Consider the following 26,305-nt stretch of genomic DNA (forward strand, 5'->3'; position numbering starts at 1 on the left):
GCAGTGCTGACTGTGCTCACAGCACCGTCCCCTAAGTCACAGCTATCAGTCTGGGGCAGTTTGAGACTTGAGGCTTGTTCCTCTGGCTGGTTTTGAAGGGAGCCAGAGGAGGCCATGGAATCTTCTGAAGGTAGTATGAGTGTGTGAGTGTGTGCGTATGAGTGTGTGTGTGTGTGTGTGTGTGTGTGTCGCTTTAATCCCCCCCACACACACATACCTCCACCAACTCCACCGCACACATGCACACGGCAGCAACCTCCAGAAGTGCCAGCAGCCACCTCAGATGGCCACGCTGTGTCAGTCCGGACCCCACAGCACCCACGTCCGCTACTGCCCATCAAACAAGGGAGATGAGACCCTTGACACCCACCCTTTGCTCACTATTTCCCCCACGTGAACACACACTCATACGCACACCTCTTCAGCCCCCAGGACAGCCTCCTCGAAAGCTCCTAACTGGTAGGAGAGGCTACTTCCCCCACCATCTCCTCGCTTTCTCAACTGCCCCACTAGCTACCCTTACCCCAGATTCCTCAGAGCTTCGCCCCCGAGGCTAAGATGGCTCCTCTGCCCCTGCATGGCTTGACCTCTCCTGTCCTCTGCTCAGAAAGAGGCTGGGATCTCCCAGGAGGAAAACATCGAGAAGTTCCTAACTCCACTCGGGAAGAACCAGGCATGGAATCGCCCTCCTCAGGCCCAGCCCCCTCCTGTGCAGTCCGTTTCCTTCTCACTGGCCCTCTTCTCTCCTTCCTTTGCCCAGCCCTACCTCAGCCCCAGTGCTGACCAGCCTTCTTCCAGCCCTGACCTTTCTATCCATGTCACCATGCTGTCCTAGGAGGACCCAACCACCTTCTCTCCCTCCCTCCTGGAATCTCCAGGGCCCTCTTGGGCCCTCACCTGTCCCCCTCTCTCCCTCCCCATTGCCTAACCCCAGAATCTCAGGCCTTTCACTTTGTTGTTCGACAGGCCAGGCTCTCAGCTCTTCCCAGGCAGCTCTGTTCCTTAGGTACCACCATCGTTAGCGTCCTCCCTGGTTCAAATTGTCCCTCAAATTGTACTTCAGAGTCCTGATGATTCACCTGCTGCCCTGACCTCCCTCGTCAGCTTCAGACCCACCCGGCCCAGTTGCTACAGGACATCTCCACTGGGGAGTCCTAGAGACCCTCCCAACCGAACAGGCCTTCAAGCCAAACTCACTATTTCCCAGCTTCTCCACCCAAGGCTCCCTCTATTTCCCCTGTCAAGGTCATCAACACAGCTGCCCACATCTAAACCTACGATCTATGCTAGTACCCTTGCTCTCAAATCTAATTAACCCCTGGTGCTTTCTTTTTTCTGCCTCCTAAGTATCCCCCTCATCCATCTCTTTCCTCTCTCCCTGCTGTTACCTCCCACAGCCCAGCCACCACCATGTTGGTTGGAGCCCTGCTCTTCTCCCCTTCCAACCCACACTACACAGCAGCAAGAGATCTCTACAAAACCCAAGTCTAACCTTCCAGGGGGCCTCCGTTGCCCTCAGGATGAAGTCTGGGCCCTTGAACATAGCACACCAGTCCTACATGCCTGGCTCTGACTGATGTCTCAGTGCCTCTTCCACTCCCCGCTGCCCCCCCCCTTCCCCTGCTCTAGCTCAGGGTGCCCTGAACACCTGTCAAATGAGGACTGGGCCAGAGCCTTTGAAAGGGTCTTTTCAGTTCTGACTTTCCTAGGAAATGACTCTGAGCTCAGCTCTGGGATTATAATACTCCCTTCCAGGGACTTAAGAGGACACCATAAAGACTGCCAGCCTTGGGAGGTCATCGAGATGTCACCTGGGGGAGCCCAGGGGGGTTCCATGCCTCTGGAGTGATGAGCCTTCCTTCCACCCTACCAGCTCAAGGGAGCAAGCAAGACCGATGTTGCATCTATTAGAGCCTCCTGTCCTGAGTACCTGGGCCCCACCGCCTCTGCCCCACCGCCACCTCTTCATCAAGGAGAGGTGTGGTTGCAAAGAGGCCTGGGCCTCGGTACTAGGAGGAAAGAGGTTGCACACAGTTGGAGGATTACTAACCAGGGAAAGCTCGTTACCTCCTCAAGGAAGTAATATTGAAGCTCAGACCTAAAAGAAGACCGAGAGTTCATTTATTCTATCGGAAATGATTACTTAGTACTTAATATGTACCAAGTGCTGGTATATGAACTTGAGCTCATATAAGGGAAGAAAAGAGTAAAAGATGAGTAATGGTCCTTCAGCATCTGCTCTGCACAGCAGCTGAAGGGCTGCTCCTTTTAGTAGGCCACTTGTCACCCCAAAATGTGGATAAACTAACTGAGGTTTCAAAACCTGAAGAGACCTCACCACACACTCCTGGTGACCAAACCAGGATGCGAATCTAAGATTCTAGACTTCCAGCCCTCAGTGCTCCTCTACCATCCCACTCTGCCTCCTGCTAATTCAGAGCCTAGGAAGTCTGTGCTGCTGTGATAGCATAGTAACAGTAACAACAATGGTATATAGCAATTTTGAGATCAATAATGTGCCACACTATAGTCTAAACTTTTATTTGTATTGTCTCACTTATCCTCCTGTGATAGCTCTCTCAGAAATGGCCCCCACTTCTCCCCCACTCCGTCTGTGTCATGCCTCAATTCAAAGGTGGAGCCTATTTCCCCTGCCCTGGCATCTGGGCTGGTCCTGTGGCAGCTCTGACCAATAGAATGTGGTGGAGGTGACATTCTGGGGCTCTTCCTTGGGTGCACTCTCTCAAGCATAAGGGTAGGGGCTGCTCCTTAACAAAACCCTTTTAAATACATAGTCTCACCTAGGGAACCAGAGGAGACCTTAGGGATATGATTCAGCCCCCTTCATTCTACAGACCAGGAAACAAGCTCAGAAGACAGAAGCAGTTTGCTCAAAGTCACACGTTTGAGAAATGGCAGTCAGGACTGAATCAGCCCAGGTCCCCGGACCCTCCCCACACTGCTTTTCAAGTGCCTTCCTTCCATTCTTACCGCCACATGTTCCTTCATGTAATTTCCCCCTCTAGGAATGCCCCTGGGCGGGGAGGGGGCAAAATCTCCCTGGTTGGGAACTCCTAGGGCGCATAGAGACATCTTTGGTTGTCGCTGGGGGAGCACCACTGGCATCAGGTGGGTAGAGGCCAGGGATACTGCTAAACATCCTGCAGTGCTCAGGACAGCCCCACCACAAAGACTCCTCCGGCCCAAGGTGTCAACAGGGTTGAAGCTGAGAAAGCTTGGTCTCGTCTGGAGAAACCATGATCACACAAGATGCCCTGCCTCCCTAGTCTTCTGCTTTCCCAGGGCTTGGGTTGCTCAAGCCAGAAGGGCAGCACGTGCTGCAGTCATTTTCACCTGCCGAAAAACAACCGAGCGGGTGGAGAGGTCCTGAGGAAATCTCTGGCAGGCAGCACCGCTCACAGGAGGGCCCCGGCATTTTCAAGACTCCGAGGAACCAGGTTTGATTAGCTACAATTAGTTTATTGGAAACACAGAGTGAAACAAAGTTGCTGGCAGTTGAGTCACTGGCTTTTTAGAAGCTTCTGCAGGCAGCCCTCACAGAGTTACAGGGAACCACCACCAGTGTCCCCCGGCTCAGCCCCACAGGCCCAAGCACACTGGCGCATTCCCAGGAGGTGCGGACAGGGGGGTTCCAGGGCCTGCCCTGCTCTCCAAGCTCGTGAGAAGGGGTCAAGCAGGACAATGAATCCAGCAAAGAAACAGGAGGCAGAAGAAAGGATGAATCCTCAGGAAAACAAATGGACTACTTGGAAAGGCTACAGGAGGAGACCAAGGCGCTGCCCCCGCCTCCCTGGGGCTTGGGGCGCCTGGGGGTGGCACACGGAGGGGGCAGCCAGGGAGGACGTGCGGAGCGTGCGCAGCTGGTGGCCGGGTCTGGGCGATGCGCGGGGCCGCAGCGCGAGGGGCGTCCCGGCTTTGCGCGGTCCCGGCTGGGCAGACAGTGCGGGCGATGCGCGCTGGCAGAGGCCGCAGCCTCCTAGCACCTGTTACAGCCCCCGCCGCAGGCGTTGGCGGTGCCCACCACCATGTTGCCGCAGCAGGGGGCGCTACAGACGCTGGTGGTGACAGCAGGGGCAGTACCGCTTGCGCAGAGATCGCCACAGACGACGCCACCGCGGGAGCTGCTGACGCCTGAATGAGGGGAGAACAGGCCCAGAGGCGCATCAGGCACAGCCACAGCCAGGCGGCTTTGGGGCAAGGAAAATGCCCCCTCCCCAAAGGCCTTGGCACCACCCCAGCGGGAGAGGGGGAAAGGCTTGAGCTACTTACAGACATTCACGGAGCCAACGCCCTCACACAGCCTATTGGGAAAAGAAAAGAGAGAGGTCAGCGCCGTGGAAAAGCCTCCTGGCGCATGCAGCCAACGTGCAAGGTGAGACCTGTGGTCCTCATTCTGGGTGATCAGCGGGGCTAATCCAGAAGCCAGGGGAGCCCCTCGCCAGCATTCTGGAAACATTCTGTGCGCCTGGCTCTGCACCTTCTGTTAGCTGAGCAACCTGGTGTACCCTCCCTCAGCCTACCTCCTCGTGGCCACAACCTACTCCTAGGTCTGTAGTGGGGATGAAATTAAAGGACACATGTGAGCGCTTAGTGCTTCCCCACGGCCAGCACTTCAGAGACCTCAGCTGCTGCCGTTTCTGCAGGTTCTGAGTGACTTGTCAATACATTTGAGGAGCAGCAGGTACAACTTCTTAAATCTGGTCTGATTGGTGTCGCTAGAGTACAGGCTTCAGGAGGGCAGAAGTTTTGTCTATTCTTTCCCCCACTGCAGAACCAACAGTGCCTAAAACAATGCCTAGTTCAATCATAACTGTTGCGTTGCATGAATAAATAGGATTTTAGAACCCATTTAGGACAGGCTCAGAGACCAAACTACACCAATTCCTTTGACATAAAGAAAATCTGAGACCCAGAGAGAGAAAATAACTGGTGATAAAGGCAGGGTTAGAACTTGGGCTACCTAACGCATCCCAGCTTGCTGTCTCCTTAAAGGGGACACATGGGAGTCCCTGTGAGAGCACTGTAGCAAAGGGTTGTCAAAATTAACTTCAGATGTGAGGAGAATCCACAGCTAATCCACTGTCTAATCACCCATACCCAGGGAACCCACACCAAAGTTTCTGAGTTCACTCCAAGAGCCCCATGTGGCAGAGAGGTGGCCCGCTCAGTTTCAGGGCCTTCTCCATATGTCTCTCCAGCTTCCCACCTCGGTCTTGGGAAATTCGCACCCCCCCCCCCCCCCAGAATTCTTCATTAGGGAAACTCCTCAGGCCCAGCGAGCCCTGGTGCCGCCAAGCTCTCCAATGCAATTAGTTGAGTACATTGTAAGTCTCTCCGTGTGAGCGCTTTGGTTCCAGCTATCAAACCTGTGTCCCCATCACCCCAATACACAGGATGCCCCCCGGGTGCTCCCTCAGCATCCTCACCCTCCACTGTCGTCTGCCCAGGTCTAGGGCCCTGGCTGTATACAAGAAGAAAGCTCATGCTGTGAGCGCCTGACCAACCTGGGCAAGAACCCAAGAGCAACATTCTGGGCATGTTCTCCTCATAGGAGCTTCTCAACTGCCCTCCAGCCACAAGAAGGCTGAATAACCAATGAGCCCGCCCCCAGCCCCAGCCCCCAACCCCCAGCCCCCAGCCCCAGCCCCAAAGCAAAACATAAGCAAATATGTCTAGAGTATGACACAGCTGGCTCAAGGAACAGATCCCTGCTGCCAGGTCCTACTTGCTGTAATTTCCAACAAACACTAAGGGGTGCTCACTACTGTTAGAATACCTAAGTGTAAGTTAATAAAATCCCCTATTGAGCTGTCCTATGAGATAAATCTGAACTCCCAGGGCCGAGGCCTTGGCTGGGCTTGGGAAAATCAGCTGGAATCCTGAGTGGCATGTGTAAGGAGGTCCTAGGAGGGCAGAAGTACTATGAACTGAAGGAGACCCCAAGCCCAGGCTGAGCTTCTCAGGAACAGCAATTACTAGAGCCTGACCTGACCTGAGCAGCAGATTTGTAAAAGGAACCACTTCCAGATCAGTACCAGGTGGGCATGAGAGACTTAATTGGGGCTTAAAACATACCCAAAGAACTTATTCAAATTACCTGTCCAGTTGCATGATCGGGATATTTGGAAACAAGAGAGGAGTGATGCCACGACTGTGAGGGACAGGTGAGCTGAGAACCCAGGCAAGGCTGGGAGAGAAAATTGGTTATGATACCCACCTCTGCTCCTCGCCCTCCAGCAGGCGCCTGTAGGTGGCGATCTCGATGTCCAGGCCCAGCTTGGAGTTCATCACCTCCTGGTACTCCTTGAGCAGGCAGGCCATGTCCTGCTTGGCCTTCTGCAGGGCAGCCTCCATCTCAGCCAGCTTGCAGCGGGCATCGCTGATGGCTGTCTCACCCTGCTGCTCCGACTGGGTCACTGCAGCCTCCAGCTTGGTGTTCTGGGGACCCAGAAGAGAACAAGGTGGGTTACGGTCCACAGGTCTCTCTGCCCATTTCCTGAGTGTATCCAGTCTCTCCCACCCAGCTGGAAATACCCAGGAACAGGCCTGTCACCTTCATCACCTGGGTCTCCCTGACTGACCACACCTGTGACTCTAGTCATGCAAATGGTTTAGAGAATGAATGGAGAAGTCTACATGGCCTATGGGACCCTGACTAAGCCCCCCAGCCCCTCTGGTGGTCCAGGGCAGAGATGACCGTACCTGGCACTTGGCGTTCTCGACCTCGGCAGTCAACCTCTGGATCATGCGGTTCAGCTCGTTGATCTCCTCCTTGGTGCGGCGCAGCATCTCCCCGTGACGGATCACTGTGGCCTTCATCTCCTCACACTGGGGGGAAGCAGAGACTCAGGATGTTACCTGCCGTCCATTCAGGACACCACAGATGACAGTGCAGGCTGCCCAGTGCTCAGCCTGTGCAGCCATCCATGGCACCTTGCCCTGTCCCCTCAGCCTGAGAGCTGTCTGGCCTTCCTTCACCGTCTCTAGGGATCAGAATCCCCAGACAAAAGAAGCCTTTTGTAACATACAGGTCCCATCCCTGCCACTGGCATGTCTAGGAGGCAGGTGTCCTGTGCCACTGACCTTGGTGCGGTACCAGGACTCGGCCTCAGCCCGGCTGCGGCTGGCGATGTCGTCATACTGAGCCTTGATCTCGGCAATGACGCAGTCCATGTTCAGGTCCCGGCTGTTGTCCATCTTGACGACGACCGAGGTGTCTGAGATGTGGGCGTGGAGGACGCGGATCTCCTGTGGGGATGGGAGGAGGAAGGACCTTGTTTATGCCACAGCCTCACCACCATAGCATGTACCCAATCTTCTCACCCTTCCCCGGTCTCCAGCCCCCATGCCCTCATGTACAGCAGTCCACTGCCCAAATGCCTGTCCACCTTCTGCCCCAGGTGAAGCCCCCTCCTCCAGGCCAGCTGCCAGTTTCTGCCTGGACCACAACCCCTCACCTCCTCATACAGTCGCCGCAGGAAGTCAATCTCCTCTGTCAGGGCCTCCGCATTGGCCTCCAGGTCCGACTTGCGGAGGTAGGCACAGTCCACATCCTGTGGGCACAGAGGACCCCTGGTGACCGCCATCCCAAACTCCTCTTCTCACCCATTCATGGAGGCCGGGTGGGATGGGGCGGGAGGATGCCCAGTGTTCCCATTCCCATCCCCTCTCCACACCTTCTGAACCTCCTGGGACGGCCTCAGAACCTTGTCTCCTTCAGAGATGGGCCACCAGCCTTTCCCCCGCCCACCTGAGACAGCTTACCCTCCCATTTCTCCTCTTGCTCACTCCAATCCAGGACGCCAGCCCTGACAGACACCTTGACCCCTCCCTGTCCCCAGTACTCCTCGCAGATGCCACTGGGCCCTCCTTGTTCTCTTCCTTCCTGCCCACACCCTGGCTCTCTGCGCCTCCTTTTGGTCAGGCACCCCAGAGCTCTAGACAGGACACTGTCCCTCAACAGAGACTGGAGATGCCAGGCCTCCATGGGACCCAAGCCACAGAACACAACCTCTGAAGCAGAGCAGGCCATCCAGAGGTCAACCCGGCCATCCCCTTGCCCCAGGACAGGGTGCTCATGCATATTCCAAGGTTATTGTCCTTTGTCAAAGCTCTGGATGTGCCTTCCATGACCTGATCTCTGGAAATCCCCCATCTGATTTGGCAAGGTCACTGTACCCCACACTGAGGTTGAGACCCTCTGGGACTCCCCAACAAGAGTCTATCATTCTGAGATCCCACATGTCTGTGCTCCCCAATCCCATGTGACTCACCTTCTTCAGAGCCACAAACTCGTTCTCGGCTGTTGCTCTCAGAGAAACTTCCTCCTCATACCTGAGGCAGAAGAGGCAGAGAGGGGGGTCATGGAAGGGCAGGTCTCCCATGAACCCCCTTCACTTTCTACAAATTGAGGGGGCAGTGTTAGGAACCTCCCAGCACTGCTGGACCCCTGGTGGTCCTGTTGGGGTTTTTTGTTGGATTTGGGATGTCTCCACCTTGAATTGAGGGGCCCACGGGACTAATCTTCTGGGACCTCATAGCCCTGTGTCCCAAAGCTGCTCTGAAGTCACCTCAGGAGACAAATAGGCCTCAGCACCCAGCCCCATGCTGGGAGTGGACAGCATCCCCTCTGGGGCACTGCAGCCCTAGCCTCCCCACACCTGGGTGTCCATCTTAGCTCAGGTGTGGGGTCTATGAGTCCCAGAGGCCATCAGCACTCAGGGCCCTGGGCAGTGGGACACCCAGAGCCCCAGGACATGTCAGCCCTGAGTGACACTGGGGTTCATGTCATATGACACCCATGATCCATGTGCTATAGGTGGGAGGTCAGGAGGAGAGGTCCTGGAAGATGCCAGAAGCCTCCGCCCCACAGAGCACAGCCAGTGATCAGACTCTGAGAAGACTGAAGTAGGGGAGAGATCTCCTGGGGGAATCATAGCCCTACTATAGGCAGGCATCTGGGCAACAACTGCCCAGGTGAAAGACCCTGCAACATGCACACTGCCAACCTGGCCCGCATGGCTGCTCACCCAACTTGGAAATCCTTCTCATGTCCAACCCAGTGGGCTTTAACCTAAGTCATTTCCTGTGTCCAGTGTCACACCCAGCCACACTCACTTCTTCTTGTAGCCCTCCATCACCTCCTGCACGTGGTTGAGCTCTGAGGCCAGCCTCCCGCTGTCGGCCTCCGCGCACTCGGCCTCCCGCCTCAGCGTCTCGATGTAGCCCTCGAACAGCGGCTCCAGGTTGCTCTCGCAGCACTTGCGGTTCTGGTAGAACTGCCACTTGGTCTCCAGAACCTTATTTTGCTGCTCCAGGAATCGCACCTGCCATTCAGGGTGTGGAAGAAAGGTCAGATGGCTCTTCGTTCCCCAAAGCCTATTTGGAAGGTTGCTTTAAGGTAAACTTCCAAATATGCATCTCAGCAGAAATAGAGATGGACAGTGGTAGACAAATCAACTTCTGGAATTCCTGATCATGATCTATATCTGGATTTTCCAGCTTAGGGGTGGAAGCAAGGGGCTGGGAAAGGCCATTCCCTTCTCTCGGGTGAACTGAGTTATCCCGCCCCAATGAGTCCTGGTAGCATGTAGTCAGACTCCAGGTGGAGGGCTCACCCCCCTCACCTTGAAGCTAGAAGAGGTGCCTTCTTAGGCAGAGTTCCAAGATTCAGATCACAGCATGGGGTTTCTGGTGATGGGTGACAGGGAGATGATGTCACAGCCCACCTAGAGGAGAGCTCTGCGACCCTGGCCCCTGGCCCACTTCACTGAGTAGCCAATCGACCCTACACCCTCAGAGGGAACACAGTCCTCGGCCTGCGCCTGGAAACCTCTGTAATTTCAGAAGCGGCAGTCATTTTGCTCTTCAGTTTCCTGATCTCTGGTTGTGCCTCAGAACAGCTGGGCCGCACCTCTCCTCCATAAGCTCTGCCTGTCTGAGCTCCCAGCTGAGTTCTCCTGGGTGTTTTTGTGAGGGCCTGTTCTTGTCTGTGTGTCTGTCTCTCTCATCAGAACGGAAGCACGAGCAGTCAGAGCTTTCTGCCTCTGATTCCTCCCTCGGGCCTCTGCCTGAGTCCTGCACACGGGTGGCGTTCAGGACGGGTGTGATCAAGGACACCCACCTTGTCGATGAAGGCGGCGAACCTGCTGTTGAGACACTTGATCTGCTCTTTCTCCTCGTGCTTCACGCACTGCGCCTGGGGGTCGATCTCCAGGTTGAGGGGCGCGAGCAGGCTCTCGTTGACCGACACGGTGGTGATGCAGGGCGGGCTGGGCCCGCACACGCCGCCCGAGCGGTATCCGAAGCTGCGGCCGCAGGAGCCCGAGCGGAAGCCCCCGCAGAGGCTCTGGCTGCCGAAGCGCCCGGCGGCGAGGCCGCGGTAGCAGGAGACGCCCCGGTAGGGGGCGGCCGTGATGCAGCAGCGGCCGGGCCGCGGCCCGCAGGCCGAGGCGCAGCTGAAGGCGCTGCCCGCACAGTAAGATCCACAGGTCATGGTGTCTCTTTGGGACACGGGAGGCTCTGAGAAGGGAAGGTGGCAGTGGAGGGTATAGTGGACGAGGTGTTTACATCTCGGACATGTTTGGGCCTTTTATATATGTGGGGAGCCTGGTGCGTCCATGGGTTCGGAGCAATTAGACGTCTTTTATGGGCTTGGGTTGTTTAGCTGCTGTCGCTCCTCCCTTAATGTTCTTAATTGGGGACCATAGGCAGCCAGAAGTTTATGGCCTTTTACCCTAAACTGCACAATTTTTATCTTCAAAGAGCCAGCTCACTTCCCCTGCACCCACCCCAACCGCCCTCCGCGCGGCTGGGGACACCCGGGAGTCGGAGGCTGGGGGAGCGGTGACTCAGCTCGGAACCCAGGCGAGGGGCGGGGCTGCGGCCCTCCCGTTCCGCCCACTGGGTGGCGTCACGGCGCTGTCCGTGGTGCTGACGGGCCGCCCCCCAAACACTGGGGCCGTGTGAGACCGACAGATGATGGGGAACGTGGGGTGCGCTTGATGATTTCCCTCACTTCGGTGGCCTTGTTCTGCATTGCCAACGCCCCACATTGCCCAGTCTTTCAATTAGCCCCACGTGTATCCAAACTCCCACGCTGTTCCCAGGTCCCTCACATCCGTCAACATATTCCACCCCTACACACACACACACACACACACACACACTCTACGCACTCACATGCTGGCCTTCCCACCCACCATCTCACACACACACACTCACGTGCTCACTTGCACTCTCATCTACCCCCTACCTCCCTTACACACTGGCCAGACCCTAAGCCAGCGCAGACCTTCGTGGCCAGCCCATGCTGAGGGGAAGCATCCCCTCCCTCAGAGTCCCCCGTGAGGCCTAAGGGGACACACAGCCTCACTGGCCTCAGGAATGTCCAACCATTTCCAACAAGCTCCCAAGCAAGGATAGTATGTTTGGATTTCACCTCAAGCCTCTGTGTTTCCTCCTCCAGAAGGCCTAGGGTGGACACCATTGTTATGAGTCAGCAGGACGTTTGGCTCAGAATATAATCAGATCTAGATGAAGCCATATGAGGAGAGCATCCATGCCCCTGCCATGCCCCCGCCCTCCAGCTGTGCTGCTTTCCACGCTATACCAACCCTGCCACCTTGTTCCCTTTACAGCAGTTTGTCAGCAACCTTGGAAGATATCACAACAAATCCATAGTGGTGTGTGCTGTCCATCCAGTGTGGATAATGTGGGCCTGCAACCCGTAAGGGCTGGGTAGGAAACAAGGCTCTGCCCTGATGATCTCGGTGTGATCTGGAAAGTGGAGTAAGCCTTTCCCTCCCAGTGTTGCCTTGAGGGATCACAGAGATTTGCACATGCTCAGTAAACTCTAGAGCACAATGCAGATGTCCTTCACTGTGATCATTAAGAAGCAGGAGTCACCCTGGCTGATGTGGTTTAGTTGGTCGGAGCATCGTCTGGCACACCAAGAGGTGGCAGCTTCCATTCCCGGTCAGGGCACATACCCAGGTTGCAGGACACATCCCTGGTAGGAGTGTGCGCAGGAGGAAACTGATCAATGTTTCTCTCTCACATCGATGTTTGTCTCTCTCTCCCTTCCTCTCTCTAAAATCAATAAAGATCTTTAAAAAAGAAGAAGAAGGAGGCTCTGGGGCAACATTTTTTCAGAGTTCACATTGTGACCCACTCATGGAAGCAACCAGGATTTTAATTAAAGTAGAACAAAATCAGGTAGAGTAGAATAAAATAGAAAATATCAGAGCGCATCACACATAGTAAGAATAACATTTCATGACCTTTTTGTTTCAGTTGTATGTGGTGTGTATATACGTGTGTGTACTTTGTCACTATGCAAAATTATTTCTTAATATGATTGAAACTAAAAAGTTTAAATGCCTGGCATATCGGTTAAGTACACAGACCTAGATTCCAAAATGCCTACTATCAAAGTCCAGCTCTGCCCCTTTCTAGCTGTATAACCTCCAGCAATTACTTAGCCTCTCTGTATCTCATTTTATGATTTATAAAATAGGGATAATAGAACCCACCTCATAAAGTTGTATGGACTAAAAGAATTCATCCATGCAAAGCACTTAGAACAGAGCCTGACACACTCTAAGAATGTAATCACAGTCGTGGTTGTTGCTGCTGCAGTAGTTATGGTGACAGGTTTGATGGAGAAGTAGAGATATATGTTATTGACGTTGTTGTTGCTGCTGCTGCTATGGATACATCAGCAGGTTTGATGGAATTAACCTACTCACATTCCTAAACCACATATGTAAGATTCTCACTAATGCTGCCTGTCTTAAAGGACTAGTAGAACGATTAAATTAAATAATGCATGGACAATGCTTAACACAGCACCTGGCACACAGCAAGTGCTCAATAAATGTTATCTACTGTTCTTCTACTATGGGGATCAGTCCAAGGGGCAGGGAGGACCTGAGGCCTTGGGCCATGGTTACTTTCTTTATCCCAGAAAAGAACCCAAATCAAATGTTTCTCCTTCCACCCCTGCTGTGGCCCAGCTGCCCCAGGGAGGGCCCAATGAGAATCTCTTCTTAGACAAAGGGAATATGTCACCAGACCTCAGGCAATCACACTACTGGATGAAAAGAGAATCTTGGACAACCCAAAAAGTCTGTTATTTGTGAATAATTCATAAATTTGTATTTCTTATTTAGCCTTAATACACCACCAAAAATCTTCATGATTTCTGATAATAATATAATAATGCATGCCATAAATCAATGACATGCTCACTCATCTTGCTTTTTACCTAATCCTGAAACCTCCTGCTTGGTCAGTAGCCCAGGGATCCTATGGGTTTGAGGGTGAGGGAAATGCCATTGATGGTCTGTGCAAGTGTAATGAATTCCAAAGAGAGCAAGAGAAGTCAGCCTTTCACTGCAGCTGGACAGATGGAAGTTGGAGTTGAGGAAGAACTTCCCAGAAGGAGGGCAGGTAGTCACGGTCTCCCAAAGGAACTTGCCTTATATCTCCCATTAGGGAAGCTTTATATGAAGGAGAACACTCATTATTCTGGGTGGTCACCATGCTTGTGGAGACAGGGTGAACCAAAAGACTTTCAAATCTGGAGCTCAGAACCTCCTCTTTTAGCCCAAGTGGATCTTTTTAGAAGGGACGCCTGAAAAGAAATGGCAAATTGGGTGGTTTTAACATTAGGAAGTTTTTATCAGTTCATTCTGTTCCTGTGGAGGATGTTGAGGCAGATTCCCCAAGATGGATGAAGGGTTAGACAAGATAACATCTTTCTGGGGGATTCAAGGATTCTGGGATTGGTATGTCCCTGCCATATCCTGAACCCTGTCTTAATTTTGGGAGGGAGGGAGGTACCAAGAGAAGGAAGGAGACATGGATTCTGGAGCTCTCCATCTGACAGGGAAGACACACCCACATTTATGAGAAAGGTCAGAAGTCTAAATAAGGCTGCTTTTGAGCTGTACCACCAGATGCTCAGGAATGCAGTCTACTGAGAGTGCCCATCCTGAGGCGGTGTGGAATGCAACAAGTCTGACGGGCAGGCAAGAAAGTCTCCCTGGAAAGAGCGAGGACAAGCTTCAGTAGAGAGGCAGGCAGGCCAATCCTGGTGCAAAGGTTTGCATGGAGGTATTTCAGAGAGTGTGTAGACAGTAAAGGGACCTGAGGGCCCTTGCAGGAGAGGAATGAATCATGAAATGCCATGATGGTGCATAGCTAGCTGGGACAGGGACCTGGGAAAGAGGGCCAGTGTCATCTCTGGGACTCTGCTCCGTGGCTGCAGGCTGGGAGGCAGCCCGTGAGCTCTGCATTTGTAAGATACCAAAGCATCTGCACACGAGGCCTGTAGGTTTCCAAGAGGTCATGCCTTTTCTAACCTTGCAGCTCATGCTTTCTGTTCACAGAAAGAAGGTGTAGGCCAGGTTCCAGGGAGAGAAATTGAGGGGTGAGGGAGTGGATGTTTACATAGCACAGAGCTGTTAATGAGAGAGTTGACCTCAGGTCCAGCCACCAGGCAGGGCGGTTGGGTGAGTGAGTTAAGGAGAGGCCCAAGTCAGAGCCCTGCCTCCTCAGCCACCACAGCCTGGGGCAGTGGCCAATTATCTGTGAGAGGACACGGGCCTTCGTGGAGATCCTGGAGGAAATGAAGCTTGACTCAGGAGTTCTGCCCTTGGTGAGGTCTGTCCCATAACCAGGCTAGGCCGCTGCACGTTCCCCAGCCCATGTCCCTGCGCTTTGAAGATTCAGTGTTATAAAGCTGGAGCTGAGGTTGCCTGCCGCTTGAGGTAGACCCACACCTTGTCCTCAGTGCTGCTCCCCTTCCTCCAACAAGCCCCCCTCTGTTCTTCCAACCTAGAGTGTCCCTTCACCATTTCCCCTGCGTTTTTCCCCATTGTTCCTCCACTGTCCTCCACTTCCCTCTTCTTCCCTCTCTCTATCCAAATTTCCCCTCCCTACCATCTTCCTTGCCCCCAGCCATCTTTGCCCTTTGTCCAAGTGGCCCAGGAGAGTAATAGTCTAAGACCAACCATCTTCTCCCTCTTTCTTCCTAGGAATTCATTTTTCTCTTTCTTCCCCAACCCAACCACCAGTTTCTACACTGCCCCAAGGCCTTCAGGATTCTTGCTCTTGTTGGCTGGCTTTCCCTACAACCCCCACCATCACTCAGGTTAAAGCTTTGCTTTGGTCAAAGACACATCTCCTCACTTCATCCCTCCTTCTGGCCCCAGCCAGGAACATCTCCCCACTCCACCCCCTACCCCCGAATGCCCTCCCTCTGGTCTGCTTCACCTGGTCCCCAGCCCATCCTACCAGAAAGCTTTATACAATTAACCACCAAGCTTTGATGGCACCATTGCTCAGCACTTAACATGCAGCTGGTATTCATTTCATTCATTACACAAATATTTATTGAGCACCTACTATGTGTCAAGCTCTTGGAACACATTCATGAACCAAACATTTGTACCCATTGGTGTTGCAGGGTTTGCATTTTTGTTCATGATCTGGGCGTGTATCCAGCTTTTCTCTTTAAACTGGAAACTCACCAGGAACAAAGGTGAGCACTCTTCCATCTCTGGTCGTAAACCCCAAGGACACTCTGAAGGGCCCAGAAGAGGGCACTGGAGGAAGGGGATTAGTGAGAGTGCATGTTAATATGTTATATACAAACACCATCTACAGTGTGATACTTTTAATGATGCTGGACAGTGGGTAGACGGGAGTGCAATGAGATAAACTAATCCTTTCATTGGGATCAAACACACCAGGCTCTGAGTGCCAGCTCTGCCACTAGCCACACAGCCTGAGCCAGTCTCTTAACCTCCCTAGGCCTCAGTGCCCTCCTCTGTAAAACTAAAATAGCAACACCTGCCTCAGAGGGCAAATGTAAAAATAAAACGCATGAATACATGTTAGGCTCTTAATATAGTATCTAGTATGGAGCAAGATGAACATCCAGAGATGCTATTATCTTTTAGATTTGAAAGAATATTCATAATATAGTTTTTACACCAAATATATACTACTTGCATAGTTTTTTTAAAATAACAATATGCCCTAGAAAAATTCTTGCATAATTATACCAGAAGACATGGGAAAGAATGTTCATGGCAGCTCTGTTCATAACACCAGGGCTCTGGAAACAAGCGTGGTCGAAAGACGAGTCCCCTGAGTACCACCCACAGTAAAGTAAACACTGTGTGGCTATGGGCAGCAACCTGAACGGAAGACGCCAGGCACCAAAGAATGCCCACAGTGTGGCCCCACTTACACTATGTTTAAAAACTGGAAAAGTAAGTAATATATGATTTAGTACTAAAACAGTACAGAAAAGCAAAGGAGCTCTAGCCAGCTTTTCTCAGTGGTTAGAGCCTCGGCCCACAGACTGAAGGGTCCCAGGTTCAGTTCCGGCCAAAGGCACATGCCTCGGATACAGGCTCGATCCCAGGCCCCGGTGGGGCTCACGCCGGAGGCAACCAATTGATGTGTCTCTCCCACATCGATGTTTCTCTCTCTCTCTCTCTCTCTCTCTCTCTCCCCCACCCCCACTCTCTCTGAAAAGCAATGCAAAAAATATCCTCAGGTGAGGATTTTTTTAAAAAAAAATAAGCAAAGGAATGCTTTAACACAAAACCTCAGAGAGGAACCGTCCCTAGGCCAGGCAGGAAGGGGCACAATTAGTGAGGTTCATAGGGAGTTCCCAAGTTACATATCTGTTCCAGTTCTTCCAATAAGTGCTGGGCACACCACATATACATTCTTTTGTGTGTGACAGATTTCACAATAAAAACCATTTGAACTTCCAGAAAGCTCACACTGCCAGAGCCAAGACCATAGAGTGGTGATTCTGCCAAGCCTCCCCCTTGCCACCCTCCTCTCCCAAAAAAACATTGTCACTCAAAGAAAAAATACAGGTTGAATGTCCTTCTAGGTCCTCAAAAATGAGCAGCAACAACTAGCAATGCCTGAAGTTTAATGAAATGATGTCACACTTGAAGTTTTTTCTATCTGGTTTTAAATTGCTTCTTGCTTTCTTAAAATTGCCTGGCAAGGGTCAGCCATTAGTAATTAGCTCATGTTTCTGCCTGGCATTTTTATAGGAGTTATCCTGGTGGGAAAGGTAAAGCGAGTGTGCAGTGCACGTTGACTCACAGGGCTTCTGTTCGGGACACACAGCCTGCCGGCTTGCTGGGAGCACCACTGCCCAACTGTGAGCAGTGCCCAGGATTGCAGATGAGGGTATAAAGGGCCTCAGGAGTGCTGGCCAGCTCCCCAAACACAAAGTGACAGCAGGTGCCACACGCTCCTCTGGGATGACCAGATGGCAGACACAGTCTGTGACCCCATATCTGTCTTGTCACAAGGTCCTGCTCCTGAATGCCTTGCGTGGACACCCAGAGCCCTACCCCAACACACCCTAGTCTCTTCTTTTCTCCTTCCTTCTTTTTTTCCCACCAGCCCTGCCCCCTCCCTTTCCCCTAAGCCGCTCTGCCTGCCTTTGCCCCAAAGGCGCAGCAGCTGCAGGGGCTGCCAGCCAAGTCATTTCACTTCTCTTTTCTTCCCTCCCGCTTATGCAAACCTCTGTACTTTATGGGATAATTTTTCTAGACCCGCTCTATTGGGTGCTTCATGGATAAGTACAATACAGGCCAATCTGTCAAGGTTACTTATAACACACTGTAAGTACATGAATAATTAGAACTGCCACTTTCCATCCCCTCTCTTCACTTCTCATACATAGGGTCCTGCAGATCCAACCCATAGCCCTCTCCAGCCCCCAGCCTCACGTTGCCACACTCACACCCCATTGTCCCCTCCTGGTTCTAACCATCCCAAGCCCCTCCAGCTCTGTCCATAATCCTTAGGCTGACTTTCCAACCCTAAATCCACAGATATCCCCCCTAAACTCTCTCTACCCTCTTGATTTTCCAGGGCTTAGGCAATCCAGGGGTTGTCATAGCTTATAGGTGTGGGGGCACAGTAACTCCTGAGCTTCCCTACTTACAAGCTGGAGAACAGGCAAGTTATTTAGCCTCTCTGAGCCTCAGTTTCCTCATTTGTAAAATTGGATTAATAGTACATACTTCATATGGTTGTGAGAATTAGAGATCATTTATAGCATGTAATGATAATAGGTGACTGATAAAAGATCCTCTTATCAAAATGTTTCCCTAGAGAATACTTTCTAATTGTAAAGGGGGACATGTATTCAAGTGATCGTAGGATGACTTGAATTTAACATCACCGATAATAGAACAACCTGACATTCTGTGCTTCCTGGAGTGATACAGTAAGAGTTACACAGCATCATTTATGAAGTATATATTCTGCCAAAAAATGTTTCAATTAAGCCCAGTAAAGTCTCTAGACCAGTGCTGTCCAATAGATGCTGGTGTGGTGGTGGAAATGTTGTCCTGTGTGACATGTGGTTAATACTCCATTTTGAATTTAATTTAATGTCAACTAATTTAAATAGCTACGTGTGTCTATTGGCTACCACACTGAACAGCCAGCTCTACAGTTAACACCCAGTTTATAGACAATACATGGGCTAGAGCCACAAGTTAAATCACATAAAACCTATTTTAAAAAATTTGGGGGACAATTGGGGAAATTAAATGTATAATGGATCTTTAATGATTCTCTGGAATTACTGTTCATTTTCTTGCATGTGAAAATGGTGCTGTCCTTATTGTTAAGAAATGCATGCCAAAATGTTACAGGGTTGCCGTGCTTCCTGTAACTGTCAAATAATTGGACCAATGTGAAAGGAAATGTGGCACAATGCTAACATGTGGCCAATCTAGGGATCCAGGTGGAACAGCTCAGGATGTTTGTTACACTATCTTTCAACATTTCTGTGTTTGGAAATTCTAACAGTAAAAGCTGAAAAAGACATCAAACAAATATATTTTTTGTTAATCCTCATGTGAGGATATTTTTTCCATTGATTTTTAGAGAGAGTGAAAGGGAGGAGGAGAGAAAGAGAGAAACATGCATATGAGTAAGAGGCATGGATTGGTTGCCTCCCACAGGCCCTCCAACTGGGGCTGGGGATCAAACCTGCCCTTGACTGGGAATCGAACCCATGACCCTTCAGTGCATGGACTGATGCTCTCACCTCTGAGCCCAGAGCAAACAAATATTTAATAACACAGTAGCTGCTGCCATGGTGAGAAAAAAAACACAGATGTTTTTCAGCAGCCCACCGGACGATCTAGGGAGGGGAAAATCCAGATTTGTGTTTTAGTGGCACCTCAGCCACTCTGGAATGGAAGCTTATACCTCAGTCTTTCCTGGGTCTCCTCCTCACTCACTCCCCAACACACACAGGCCCCCTCCTCCTGCTTCTTCCAGCACCTGTCCTCCCTCTCTTTCCCTTCTCCTGGCCTATTCCTCCCTCCCCTCCCCTGCCCTGCCCTGCCCTCCCCTGCCCTGCCCTGCCCTTCTCTCCCAATACACTCAGATGAGTGCATGCCCTGCTGGATGAGCACTTTGAAGATGAAACATGCTGAGTCCCCCTAGGCCCAGAGATTGGCATCCTTTACACAGAGGAGGGTGTGGGCCACTCCACCATTAAAGCACATTCTAGAGAGGGGTTGGACCCGGCTAACCGCCCAAGCCCATAAAGCACAAATTGCCCCAACTCCATCTGCATAGCCAAGCCCCTTCCCATTGGACCATAAATAGGACTGGGGCACCTCCAGGAGCACATTGGAGTTTCCACCAAGACTCCAGATCTCACATCCTCTCTTCTACAACCCAATCTCCAGAAGCACCATGACCTGTGGATCAGGATTCTGCGGCCAGGCCTTCAGCTGCGCCTCGGCCTGCGGGCCGCGGCCCGGCCGCTGCTGCATCACGGCCGCCCCCTACCGGGGCGTCTCCTGCTACCGCGGCCTCGCCGGGCGCTTCGGCAGCCAGAGCCTCTGTGGGGGCTTCCGCTCGGGCTCCTGCGGCCGCAGCTTCGGATACCGCTCGGGCGGCGTGTGCGGGCCCAGCCCGCCCTGCATCACCACCGTGTCGGTCAACGAGAGCCTGCTCGCGCCCCTCAACCTGGAGATCGACCCCCAGGCGCAGTGCGTGAAGCACGAGGAGAAAGAGCAGATCAAGTGTCTCAACAGCAGGTTCGCCGCCTTCATCGACAAGGTGGGTGTCCTTGATCACACCCGTCCTGAATGCCACCCGCTCCAAAAGGAACTGAAGGGATAGACAGGGCAGGAGGGATGCGGTCCAGCTGAGCTCCCACTCTGATGGAGGAGAGGACCCACATCCAGGGCACAGGCGGACACAGAGAGATGCGTATAGGGGAGGCAGGGGCTCCTGGTTTGATCGCATTGTTATTACATATATACATCCACTGTCCACACAGGTGGGGTCCCCACAGAGAAACAAGGGCAAGGCTTGGAACTGTATCAGAGGGAGGAGGCCATATATGCACACAAGACACAAGAAATGCACATAAAAATTAGGAGCAGGACCACAGGGACCTCCTTTTGGAAGGTGTCCTTGATCACACCTTTCCTGAAACCTCCCCATACTCATGACTCAGGCTAGCCACACAGCAGGGAGTCAAAAGCAAAACAACCTCTACTCAGCTTCTGACTATATGCCACCTGGACTCATCAGATGGGAATAACTCAGTTTACCTGAGAGCAGGAACTGACCTTTCCCAACCCCTAGTTCCCATGCCTAAGCTGGAAAATCTAGATATGGATCATCATCGAAATTCCAGAAGTTGCCGTGTCTGTCACTGTTCAACTCTGTCTAAGTCTGCTGAGCTCCAGCTTTTGGACTTTCATAAAGCATCCCCCCAAATTGGCTTTGGGGCACCAAGACCCCTCTCACCCCTCCTCCCACCCCGAATGGCAGGTGCGATTCCTGGAGCAGCAGAACAAGCTGCTAGAGACCAAGTGGCAGTACTACCAGAACCGCAAGTGCTGCGAGAGCAACCTGGAGCCGCTGTTCGAGGGCTACATCGAGACGCTGAGGCGGGAGGCCGAGTGCGCGGAGGCCGACAGCGGGAGGCTGGCCTCAGAGCTCAACCACGTGCAGGAGGTGATGGAGGGCTACAAGAAGAAGTGAGTGTGGCTGGGTGTGACACTGGACACAGGAAATGACTTAGGTTAAAGCCCACTGGGTTGGACATGAGAAGGATTTCCAAGTTGGGTGAGCAGCCGTGCAGGCCAGGTTGGCAGTGTGCATGTTGCAGGGTCTTTCACCTGGGCAGTTGTTGCCCAGATGCCTGCCTGCAGTAGGGCTATGATTCCCCCAGGAGATCTCTCCCCTACTTCAGTCTTCTCTTCTCAGAGTCTGATCACCCAGCAGCTACTGGCTGTGCTCTGTGGGGCGGAGGCTTCTGGCATCTTCCAGGACCTCTCCTCCTGACCTCCCACCTATAGCATATGGATCATGGGTGTCATATGACATGAACCCCAGTGTCACTCAGGGCTGACATGTCCTGGGGCTCTGGGTGTCCCACTGCCCAGGGCCCTGAGTGCTGATGGCCTCTGGGACTCATAGACCCCACACCTGAGCTAAGATGGACACCCAGGTGTGGGGTGGCTAGGGCTGCAGTGCCCCAGAGGGGATGCTGTCCACTCCCAGCATGGGGCTGGGTGCTGAGGCCTATTTGCCTCCTGAGGTGACTTCAGAGCAGCTTTGGGACACAGGGCTATGAGGTCCCAGAAGATTAGTCCCATGGGCCCCTCAATTCAAGGTGGAGACATCCCAAGTCCAACAAAAAACCCCAACAGGACCACCAGGGGTCCAGCAGTGCTGGGAGGTTCCTAACACTGCCCCCTCAATTTGTAGAAAGTGAAGGGGGTTGGTTCATGGGAGACCTGCCCTTCCATGACCTCCCTCTCTGCCTCTTCTGCCTCAGGTATGAGGAGGAAGTTTCTCTGAGAGCAACAGCCGAGAACGAGTTTGTGGCTCTGAAGAAGGTGAGTCACATGGGATTGGGGAGCACAGACATGTGGGATCTCAGAATGACAGACTCTTGTTGGGGAGTCCCAGAGGGTCTCAACCTCAGTGTGGGGTACAGTGACCTTGCCAAATCAGATGGGGGATTCCCAGAGATCAGGTCATGGAAGGCACATCCAGAGCTTTGACAAAGGACAATATGCACGAGCACCCTGTCCTGGGGCAAGGGGATGGCCAGGTTGACCTCTGGATGGCCTGCTCTGCTTCAGAGGTTGTGTTCTGTGGCTTGGGTCCCTTGGAGGCCTGGCATCTCCAGTCTCTGTTGAGGGACAGTGTCCTGTCTAGAGCTCTGGGATGCCTGACCAAAAGGAGGCGCAGAGAGCCAGGGTGTGGGCAGGACGGAAGAGAACAAGGAGGGCCCAGTGGCATCTGCGAGGAGTACTGGGGACAGGGAGGGGTCAAGGTGTCTGAGTGGGGAGTCAGTCGGGGTTGGCGTCCTGGATCAGGGTGAGCAAGAGGAGGGTAAGCTGTCTCAGGTGGGCGGGGGAAAGGCTGGTGGCCCATCTTTGAAGGGGACGAGGTTCTCAGGCCATCCCAGGCGGTTCAGAAGGTGTGGAGAGGGGATGGGAATGGGAACACTGGGCATCCTCCCGCCCCACCCCACCCGGCCTCCATGAATGGGTGAGAAGAGGAGTTTGGGATGGCGGTCACCAGGGGTCCTCTGTGCCCACAGGATGTGGACTGTGCCTACCTCCGCAAGTCGGACCTGGAGGCCAATGCGGAGGCCCTGACAGAGGAGATTGACTTCCTGCGGCGACTGTATGAGGAGGTGAGGGGTTGTGGTCCAGGCAGAAACTGGCAGCTGGCCTGGAGGAGGGGGCTTCACCTGGGGCAGAAGGTGGACAGGCATTTGGGCAGTGGGCTGCTGTCCATGAGGGCGTGGGGGCTGGAGACCGGGGAAGGGTGAGAAGATTGGGTACATGCTATGGTGGTGAGGCTGTGGCATAAACAAGGTCCTTCCTCCTCCCATCCCCACAGGAGATCCGCGTCCTCCACGCCCACATCTCAGACACCTCGGTCGTCGTCAAGATGGACAACAGCCGGGACCTGAACATGGACTGCGTCATTGCCGAGATCAAGGCTCAGTATGACGACATCGCCAGCCGCAGCCGGGCTGAGGCCGAGTCCTGGTACCGCACCAAGGTCAGTGGCACAGGACACCTGCCTCCTAGACATGCCAGTGGCAGGGATGGGACCTGTATGTTACAAAAGGCTTCTTTTGTCTGGGGATTCTGATCCCTAGAGACGGTGAAGGAAGGCCAGACAGCTCTCAGGCTGAGGGGACAGGGCAAGGTGCCATGGATGGCTGCACAGGCTGAGCACTGGACAGCCTGCACTGTCATCTGTGGTGTCCTGAATGGACGGCAGGTAACATCCTGAGTCTCTGCTTCCCCCCAGTGTGAGGAGATGAAGGCCACAGTGATCCGTCACGGGGAGATGCTGCGCCGCACCAAGGAGGAGATCAACGAGCTGAACCGCATGATCCAGAGGTTGACTGCCGAGGTCGAGAACTCCAAGTGCCAGGTACGGTCATCTCTGCCCTGGACCACCAGAGGGGCTGGGGGCCTAGCTAGGGTCCCACAGGTCATGTAGACTTCTCCATTCATTCTCTAAACCATCTGCATGACTAGAGTCACAGGTGTGCCAGTCAAGGAGACCCAGGTGATGAAGGTGACAGGCCTGTTCCTGGGTGTTCCCAGCTGGGTGGGAGAGACTGGATACACTCAGGAAATGGGCAGAGAGACCTGTGGACCGTAATCCACCTTTTTCTCTTCTGGGTCCTCAGAACACCAAGCTGGAGACTGCAGTGAAGCAGTCGGAGCAGCAGGGTGAGACAGCCATCAGCGACGCCCGCTGCAAGCTGGCTGAGCTGGAGGCCGCCCTGCAGAAGGCCAAGCAGGACATGGCCTGCCTGCTCAAGGAGTACCAGGAGGTGATGAACTCCAAGCTGGGCCTGGACATCGAGATTGCCACCTACAGGCGCCTGCTGGAGGGCGAGGAGCAGAGGTGGGTCCCTACCTGGCTGAGCCGACATTTCTGATGCATAAGCAAAGGCCACCTTTTCTCCTGACTAAGCAAGGCCCAGGAGTCTGGGACAAACCTGTCATTCATTACTTCGGGGGCAAGGTCCATTTGGGCAGGCTATTCCCTTAAACCTCTGCTCCTCCCTTCTTGACTGGTGGACCCATCCCCAAAATTGTGAAGCTCTCTCTGCTACTCTGGCCAAGTTACTAATACTGCTCTTTTTTTATTTCCTCTCAGATTGTGTGAAGGTGTTGGAGCCGTGAATGTTTGTAAGTAACATAGGCGGTGTGGGAGAATTCACTCTCTTCCTGTAAAAGATGGCAGAGTCTGGAAGGAGAGGTTTCACTGGACCGAAATATGAAAGGAAGGGCTGGCATCCCCGCAGGAGGGGTTTGGGGTCAGGCAGCAGGAAAGACCACAGCTGTGGGACTGAACGGACCTAGAGATACCTGGGGAGGTGCATCACCAGGGGACGGTATAACTCGCCGTCAGAATTTTGACTCGGGCTTTGGGGTTCGCAGGTGTCAGCAGCTCCAGGGGCGGAGTGGTCTGCGGGGACCTCTGTGTGTCGGGCGCCAGACCCGTGACAGGCAGCGCCTGCAGCGCCCCCTGCAGCGGGAACCTGGCAGTGAACACCGGAATGTGCGCGCCCTGCGCCCCCTGCGCACCCTGTGGCCCTTGCAATTCCATCACGTCCTGTGGACTGGGCACCGGCGGCGTGGGCTCCTGTGGCATCAGCTCCTGCGGCGTGGGCTCCTGTGTCAGCAGCTGCCGCAAGTGTTAGGTGCCCCAACTCAAGCCCCGACCCACGTCTCTCCCGCCCAGCAGGGCCTGGTCCAGCCCCGGGGGGAGCAAGCATTGGGTTACTTCTCCCACACTTTGAAAGGTCCTTCCTGCTCCTAGACTCTTATGTGTATCAGTGATCACCTCTTCCTAGGCTCTGACCCCACCTACCCTACCCCAGCTGGGAAAGGCTACCCCAGAAAGAAGTCCCCTTGGCGCCCATCAGGAAGGGGGCTCCAGGGCAGGAAGGACCAGGACTGAGACCCTACCTTGAGCTGTCATGGGGCCACTGGCCAGAGTTCCCCAGCCTCTCCCCTTCCTCCCCTGTTCATCTCTGTCTTGATCTGTGTTTCCAATAAATCAATGTAGCCAACCCTGGGCCTTATCTTCACCTCTGTTATCAAGGGTCCGGGTTTGAGAGGGTCCCGAAAGTCACATGGAGCAGAAAAAGGACTAGTCTGGGATCTCCAATACAGTCCTCTGTTCCTGGGCTCACAGCAGTCATGTATTTAGCCAAGGGTTGAGCTGGGCCCACATGCAATGTAATTTTATTCACACAACCTTATTGATTTTATCCACACCACCTTTTATGATGCATCTTGCAGATGAAGAAACCAGAGCTCAGAGACGCTCAGTAATTGGGCCCCAGGCTGAGGCCAGTGGTACAGCTGGGGTTAGAACCATGTGCATCTCCAGGACTCATTCCACCAAACCACAGCTGCCGCCCAGAAAGCATCCCCGTGCACCCCTATAAACTGATGAATAATGAAAATTAGATTCGCCAGTCACTCAAAGCTTAAGGAAAACCACTCATAGTTGTGGTGGGGAAGACTCATGGCAGAGCAATTTATTAGAATTCTTTAAGGGATAAATACATGAACATGATTTAAACTTTCAAAACACCTTTGATATGGCGATTTTTTTAATGGAGTCCCTTTGAGGTTTGGAGACCTGTCATTGTTGGTAAATTACCTCAAAAACAAAAAACAGCACCTAACAAGATGATGTGGCAGAGAGGTGAGCACACAGACTCTGGGGCCAGACTGCCTGTGCCCCAGACTGGGCTCTGCCCCTTCCTTGGAGTGACCTTGGTCAACTTACTCACCCCCTCTCTGCTTGTTTCCACATCTCCATATGATCAAAAAAGAGCCTACCTCAGGGTTGGTGGAAGGGTTAAGGAATTTCATATACGTAAAATGCTTAGACAGTGCCTGGCATAAAATAATCATGATGAATATCAGAATTATTTTTTTGCAGAATGTAAAGCAGACACCCCTCTGGAGATGAGGGCTGTCGTTGGCCTCTCATTACACTTATATCTGTGATCAGAGATTGCAAGTACAGAGAGAAATCTCCATGTGTTCCAATGTCATTGAGCTCCTTCCTTCAGGGAAATATCCCCCCTCCACACCCCGACTCTGACTCTGATGAGGATCTTACAAGTGGTGGGAGTGGGTAGATGGCCCCTTAGCTTCACTATGGGCCAAGGTGAGTCCCTAAA

General features: G+C 53.1%; 2 protein-coding genes across 2 annotated transcripts; one reads left to right on the forward strand and one right to left on the reverse strand.

The window, feature by feature from the left end:
* Positions 1–3,997: 3,997 nt before the first annotated feature.
* Positions 3,998–10,516, reverse strand: LOC107528127 (keratin, type II cuticular Hb6). Its single transcript, XM_087813915.1, has 9 exons — positions 10,145–10,516; positions 9,139–9,347; positions 8,295–8,355; positions 7,479–7,574; positions 7,105–7,269; positions 6,724–6,849; positions 6,239–6,459; positions 4,291–4,322; positions 3,998–4,152 (listed from the first exon to the last, which is right to left on the reverse strand). Exons 1-9 carry the CDS (start codon positions 10,514–10,516, stop codon positions 3,998–4,000), a joined length of 1,437 nt encoding a protein of 478 aa, XP_087670041.1.
* Positions 10,517–19,791: 9,275 nt separating this feature from the next.
* LOC107528289 (keratin, type II cuticular Hb1) lies at positions 19,792–24,805 on the forward strand. Its single transcript, XM_087813916.1, has 9 exons — positions 19,792–20,160; positions 20,884–21,092; positions 21,896–21,956; positions 22,670–22,765; positions 22,975–23,139; positions 23,395–23,520; positions 23,783–24,003; positions 24,259–24,290; positions 24,543–24,805. Exons 1-9 carry the CDS (start codon positions 19,792–19,794, stop codon positions 24,803–24,805), a joined length of 1,542 nt encoding a protein of 513 aa, XP_087670042.1.
* Positions 24,806–26,305: the final 1,500 nt, after the last annotated feature.

The sequence above is a fragment of the Miniopterus natalensis genome, chromosome 2 (assembly GCF_054644295.1).
Source record: "Miniopterus natalensis isolate mMinNat1 chromosome 2, mMinNat1.hap1, whole genome shotgun sequence".
Taxonomy (NCBI): domain Eukaryota; kingdom Metazoa; phylum Chordata; class Mammalia; order Chiroptera; family Miniopteridae; genus Miniopterus; species Miniopterus natalensis.